Source organism: Cynoglossus semilaevis, chromosome W (assembly GCF_000523025.1).
Source record: "Cynoglossus semilaevis isolate Cse_v1.0 chromosome W, Cse_v1.0, whole genome shotgun sequence".
In the NCBI taxonomy this organism is placed as follows: Eukaryota; Metazoa; Chordata; class Actinopteri; order Pleuronectiformes; family Cynoglossidae; genus Cynoglossus; species Cynoglossus semilaevis.
In genome coordinates this window covers 2,619,387-2,626,570 of record NC_024327.1, presented here as the reverse complement: position 1 = coordinate 2,626,570, position 7,184 = coordinate 2,619,387, and the positions used below count along the sequence as shown (strand labels likewise).

Genomic DNA, 7,184 nt, shown 5'->3' with positions numbered 1-7,184 from the left:
TGTTTTGAGGCTCCCATGTTGCCAGTCTTCAGAGAAGATGCAAAGGGGAGAACAACTTGCAACTGGCCACCTTAAATACCCTTTCTCATGATTGGCTTCACCTGTGTATGTAGGTCAAGGGTCAATGAGCTTACCAAACAAATTTTGTGTTCCAATAATTAGTGCTAAAGGTATTCAAATCAATAAAACAACAAGGGTGCCCAAATTTATGCACCCGCCTACTTTTGTTTAAGTAATTATTGCACACTTTCTGTAAATCCTATAAACTTCATTTTACTTCTTAAATATCACTGTGTTTGTTTGCAATATGATATATTTAATTGAAATTGCTGTTCCGAACAACCAATGATCCATAAAGGAAAATCTTGAAAATAATCAGGGGTGCCCAAACTTTTTCATACCACTGTATTTACTACAATTCTTACTAATTTTGACTAAGATACACTATTATTTCCTTTTCTGTTTAAAATGTATTTATATTTTAATTGGTTTAAGGTCATTTCTATTAAATTATTAAATTATTTGATCATTGGTCAACCTATGTTCTTTTGAATCTGGCTATTTTAGGCCAAGCTAAGCGAAGCTAAGCTAAGCTAAACTGACCTAGTCTAGACTATCCAAACAACATAACTTACCCAACTCTGCAAAACCTAACTTTACTAAACTCAACTCAACTGAAGTTAAGATCTTTTTACTTCACTTTACTAAACCTAATTAAACTTAACGTCACAAACCCTAAATTAATGTAACTTGACTCAAATTAGCTTGAATTAACATCATTTAACTTAAATCAACTCAATAAAAATTAATTTTCATGTATGTCAGCTCGACGTAACCTTACTAAACCAGATGACTTTGCTGAACTTAAACTTAACAGTAAGTAACAACACAGTTCCCTTCCATGCAATTTCTTTTTTTATCAAATACTTACTAAACACAGCTTTGATGCTGTATGGAACGTCCAGTTTGCCACTGGAGGCCAAAGCTCCCAGGAAGGCTGCAGTGTCCATGGTGCTCTGGAAACACTCAGTGGACTGCTGGAAGCACTGACGATTGTCCACCTCCAAGTAGACGATCGAACTGAAGGTGTGGCAAAGGGGACAACGTACAATGTTGAGCGACATTGGAACCAAAAAAAAAAAGTCTGCAGAAGGAAAAAATACCCTCACCCTTTAATCTGTAGGTAGTCCAGCTCCCTCTTTCGTCTCATTCCCACCACATCGATGAGACTCCTCTTCACCACGTTCAGAACCTGACCGGGAACCTCGGACCACGTGTCCACCGAGCGCTTCACATTGTACTTCCTCAACTCCTGTTCGTTGCCGTAGTAAGGATACACCATCACCTCGCCCTTGGTGCTTTTCCTGAACACCACATTGGTGCGAAGGACGCGGCTCAGCTCGCGCAGGAAGGTGGAGGAGTTGGTCAGGAGCTGATCAGGCGTGATGTGGACCACCAGCACCAGCTGACCCACCGCCAGGTTCTCAGGCATGTTGTTGGCACAGTCCAGGCCATCCCACTCACACTCGGCATTGTTGCAGCCCTGGTCGCAGTGGCCGTCGGCATAATGGTCCTTGCAGTACTGGTCGTACAGAGGGCTGGAGGAAAAAAAAGGCAGAGGAACGAGATGTTTTTATGAAGAAATTACAATTTAATTCACGTGTCAAACTCAAGGCCTGTGGACCAAATGTGGTCCGCCACATTATTTTACGTGGCCCACCGGAGCTCATCATGCATATGGTTATCTTTTTTTGTGAACCACGTCACGGCGATGGTATTGACAATTTACTGAACATTAACCGTGTTTGGCCCACAGTTTAGATGTGCGTTTTAAATTTCGGCCCCTTGCATGATTGAGTATGACACTCCTGATTTAAAAATGACCTTAGAGTGACCTTTGCAGATTCAGTCTACAAAATGTCCTCTGATCCAGGGGCTGGGGGACAGAATTATGTTTCTAGAAGTTGTATGGATGCTACTGTAAGTAGCTACAGCTACTTAATTACTTTAACTCTAAAGTTGCTACTGCGAAAAGCTGCAATATTATATATATAATAATATATATATTTTTACATTGTAACATTGTAGGACACTGTCCCTTTACTTACTTGCACTGTCCTTCCAGATTCTCGCAGTCAAAGCCGTCGTAGAGACACCCAGCGTTGTCACACTGCAGGTCACACACTCTATTGTTGAAGTAGCGCCAGCACTGCAGCGAGGCGGAGCAGTTCTTCCACGGGTCGTTGAAGTTCAGCGAACAGTCGCCATTGTCCCAGCCGCACTCGTGGTTGTTGCACATCTCGTCGCAGTGGTTGTTGTCCTTATGCATCTTGCACTGAGGGATTGGACATTCCACCTCCAGGTCTGGGGCCGGTGTGATGTTGTGGCCGAACCCTCCCTGGAAGCCGTAGTCCAGGATGTGGCAGTGGAGGCCGTTGAAGTTGGAGGGGCAGAGGCAGTGGTAGAACGGTGCCTCGGTGGTGTACTCGCAGGTGCCGCCGTTATAGTAAGGGTCTGAGTTACAGGGGCTGTCGGTGGGATAGTTGCACTTGGGCCCGGTGAATGATGGCGTGCACAGACATTTAAGAGTCTTGTGGCCGGAGATGCAGGTGCCCCCATTGTGACAGTGCAGGGTGCCACAGGCCTGGGCGTCGTACTCGCAGGTGGAGCCGGTGAAGCCCTACGAGAAGAAGAATCATCAGACCTAAGGACTCTTTAATGGGTACAAAGTTCAGCCTGTAAACCATGTTTTGAGCCAACTTTAAGCTCAAATCAGATCTGTGCCTGTTGTAAAATCACTACATTATTGCGTGTGTGCCACTCACAGGAGGACATTTGCAAATGAAACTGTGGGGCGTGTTACTGGCCACAGCGCAGGTTCCACCGTTCCTACAAGGTCTGCCCTTACAGCCATTGAACACAGTGTCACAGCGTTGACCTGCAGGAGGGGTCAAATAATCCAATAATTAGAGTCATTCAAATATAGCACCTTAGATGTACGTGTATCGATGTTTCTTTGAGAGTCTAAGACAACACCATAAATAAGTGGTTCTCAAACTATGTACACCACGTACCTCATCAAAAATATTCTATATATTCTATACTACGTCATTAAAACTTACACCTGAATGATAAATAAATCAATTCCCTACTGTACCACTACAGGGAGCCACCAGGATTACAGGCACCATGGTTTGAGAACCACTGTATGTATGGTATATAATGGCTGATATATGATAGGAATGTCAGTTTGGACAAATGTAGATTTATTTGGAATTAAATTACATTAATAGCTTTATATGCTAAACCAAGAGTCAGTGGAATAATAATATTTGAAAAAAATCTCAGTATAATCTTCAGTACCTGTGTATCCAGTGCGACACTCGCAGCGGTAGTTGTTGGCTAGCTGGATGCAGCTGAGCATACCATGCGGGTCACAAGGGTTGGACAGGCACTCGTTGACGTCACCCTCGCAGCGCTCTCCCACATAGCCCGGTGGGCAGGTGCAGTGATAGCCCCCGACTCCGTCCACACACTTGCCTTTATTGAAGCACTTTGGCTCTTTGGTGACGGGGTCAGTGAAGGGGTTGCAGTCGTCCATGTTAATCTCGCAGTGAACTCCTGAGGAGGGGAGGGGTGGCAGGAGGCATCAGATTTGGACTTTTCTTTTGTCAAAAGTACTTTGCCCAACATGTAAAATAGATTTTTTTTAATTATAAAAGTGAATAAGAGATTAATTGATTAAAACCAGGGCTTTGACCTTTAACACGCAATTAAATACAAAAACAATTCTGTTGAAAAAAATAACATTCAACCACAGCTTTCCAGCTGAACAGGAACACTGAGGCACACACCAGCCCAGCAGGGGCCAGTAATGCACCTAACGTTTGGCAGTTTGGTCAAAATCAGTCAAATCCATCTCATGTCTGGGAAAAAGAAAACTATAGTATATTTAATGAAAAGACAGTGAGTTTTCAGACACTCTGTGGACGGTTTAGGCGGCTGTGTGTATGAGTTCTGCTGACCTTGGGTTCCCCGGGGACAGGAGCATTTGTAGGTATTGATCAGGTCAATACAGATAGCCCCATTCTGGCACGGCTGGGAGAAACACTCATTGATCTCCTTGGAGCAGTTGGTCCCCACAAAGCCTGGCATGCACTGAAAGAAGGAGGAAGGCGAAGATGAAGAGGAGGCGGAGAAAATTATCCGATTTCACTTAATTGGTCCCAAAACTATCATTTATTGATTGCAAATATTTTTTCTTTGTTCATCAATGCGTGACAAGCAGAGCAACTAAATCCTCTTCCGCTAGGTGGCAGCAGATGGTTATTAAAACTAAAAAAATATAATCAGAGCTGTTGAAGATCTTGAGTGTCTTTCTTCAATTCCTGTCAGTATATCAGCGTTTTCTTTAAACTTAGTCAATTAAGTCAATAAATTTAGTCAATTTAAAGTAGAATATTATTATGTTTCATTACATATACTTTTTGTGAGATTTTTGTATGGTGTTGTGCCGCGGGGTTTTTCCTGAGTATATATATGTGCCGTGGCTGAAAAAAGGTTGGGAAACACTGTGCTAAGCTACGGTACCTAGGCTTTCGGGTACAGTACCACAGATGACCAGCAGGGGCTTGACTGAAGGAGTTGCTTACCTATTGCCAGAATTCAGTCTTTACAGCAAAATTAATGTTCAGCTTTGGTTTACAGTATTACCTTGCAGGTGTATCTTCCTAAGAAGTCAGTGCAGGTGGCGCCGTTCTGACAGGGGTTGGGGGTGCATTCATCCACCTGCTTCTCGCAGTAGCTTCCAGTATATCCTATTTGGCAATGGCAGTAGTGAACGTTTCCTGCGTTCAAACACTGACCCGAGTTACGACAGAGATGGGCAACATTCACGCCTGCTTATAGAGAAGGAGCAACGCTTAATATTGGTGTTAACAGTACAGTGCAATAGCTTTAGCTGTCACTTGTGCCGTCACATGATCGCAGCTGTCAATCAAGATGCGCCAGCTCAAATATTTTTAGATGCATTTTGTTTGAATTAGATTTATATTCATGACACTGAAAGAATCAGCATTTTTTAAAAATAATTACTAGACACTTTAAGCGACCCCATTTTGAATTTAAGGCAACCCTAGATGGGGACACGACCCATAGATTGAAAAACACCTGAGTTACGTCAGACATCTCTGCTTTTTTTTTTTTTTCAAATCCGTGCACCTCCACCTTACCCCTCTGTTTAGATGCCACCTCACAGGAAACACTCTGCACGTCGCAGTAGAGGCCGGTCCAGCCAGTCTCACATTCACAGCTGTAGGTGGTTCCTCTCTGCCAGCACGTTCCACCGTTCTTACAGGGCGACGAGTCGCACCAATGCACCAGGTTCTGAAAAGTGTTGGGGCGGCAAAGAAGAGACATTTTGTTAAACCGTGTTAATGTTGTCATGGCCCACAAATAGATTCTCGCTCAGTGTACCGTACCTGACAGTTGAGTCCAGTGTAACCATGGGGGCAAGTGCACTTGTAGGTGCCGTAGCTGTCGTGGCAGGTGCCTCCATTCATGCAGGGTTTGGAGTCACACTCGTTGATGTCGTGCTGACAGTAGCTCCCTGTGAAGCCGGGTGGGCACTGACATGTGAAGGTGTCGATGCCGTCCACGCAGGTGCCACCGTTAATGCAGGAGCTGCGGGGGAAAAAAATGTCATTTTAAGAATAAAATTTTAAGAATAAAGTCTCCAAATGCACAGTTATTCATTTAAGGTACATTAGTTTCTGCTGCTTTTTGAATTTCTGCAGTCAAAATCCTGAAATTGGCTGTAGACTACCGGCATTCTACCAGAGGGGGCAGTAGAGAACAAGAAAATATTTCTACACAATCAACATTTTAACCGAAACACTCTCGTCGGTGTGTGTGATCGGAGCGTGCGTGTTCCCCGCGTCCCACCCCCCGCCCAGCTCCTCACCTCTCTGTGCAGTCGGGAGTGTTGTTCTCACAGTGGATGCCACTGAAGCCATGTGGGCAGGTGCAGGTGTAGCTGTTGACATAGTCGGTGCAGTTGGCTCCGTTCTTGCACGGGTTGCTCTCGCACTCGTTGATGTCCTCGTCACATCTTGTCCCCCTGAAGCCCGGCAGGCATGTACACAGGAAGCCGTTCACCTTGTCCTTGCACTGGCCTCCGTTGCTGCAGGGATCTGGAGGGGGAGGGGGAGAGAGAGAGAGAGAGAGAGAGAGAAAGAGAGAGAGAGAGAGAGAGACTCACGGGTCAGTAATATGTGGCTTTCCACGTCTTTACTGCCCTGTGGCAGAAAATAGAATTTGGGAAAACTCACTGGGCTTGCAGTCGCAGTGATAACTGCCCAGAGTGTTCTGGCAGGTCGCTCCATTCAGACAGGGGTTCTTCACGCACTCTTTAATGTCCACCTCACAGGTTTGTCCTAAAGGACGGAGACGCAAAGATGACGTTTTGTTCAATTTCATTTCATTTTTCATTCCTGAAGCCTTTGTGACGACACTAGGGGGTTCTTGAATTATTTAATCGCAAGGTAGATGTAGATTAATCACAATTAACTGTGAGACGTCGTGATTAATTATACACAACAAACACATGCATTTATACATATATGCACACATATACAAACATATACACGGACAAATATATAAATACGGACATATTTACACCAGACATGGGGACTCGAGTCTGAGACTCGGACTCGAGTCGCACTTAAGTCGCACAAACAAAGACTTGTGACTTGACTTGAGACTTGCCCTCTAAGACTCGAGACTTGACTCGGACTTCGGTGTTATGACTCGCGAGTCGTGAATAAAGTCCATAACCAAGGAATTATCTATTTTATCATTTAACTCATTTCACTTTTTCCGATGCGTTTCCCAGCGTTATGGAAAAATCGCAGGCAGAAGTAGTTTCCTCCCTTGATATCGCGCGCTAAGGTTTGTAACGCATGCGTGCTGCCTCAAGTTTAGGTTTCATATCACAGTGACCATGGCGGCGGCAAGTCAGACTGGAGCGATTCCTTTTGTCATTGCATTTGCTTATAAAGACTTTGATAAGATAAATTATTAACGGACGGCTACTTGTAAGGAGTGTGGCGTTAAGATAAATGATGCTGGATCAACAACGTCGAACTTTCTCAGGCACCTCAGAACACACAAGGATAGGTCAGTGG

General features: G+C 44.4%; 1 protein-coding gene across 1 annotated transcript in view; it reads right to left on the bottom strand.

Moving 5' to 3' along the window:
- The window catches only part of LOC103396955 (neurogenic locus notch homolog protein 1-like), a 71,105-nt gene that overhangs the window by 13,221 nt on the left and 50,700 nt on the right, over nt 1-7,184 (bottom strand). The window contains 11 exon segments of the mRNA XM_025052918.1: nt 827-1,080; nt 1,170-1,598; nt 2,109-2,680; nt 2,826-2,938; nt 3,364-3,621; nt 4,026-4,158; nt 4,714-4,898; nt 5,232-5,385; nt 5,481-5,682; nt 5,963-6,191; nt 6,330-6,434. Coding sequence (XP_024908686.1) covers nt 827-1,080; nt 1,170-1,598; nt 2,109-2,680; nt 2,826-2,938; nt 3,364-3,621; nt 4,026-4,158; nt 4,714-4,898; nt 5,232-5,385; nt 5,481-5,682; nt 5,963-6,191; nt 6,330-6,434 — 2,634 coding nt within the window.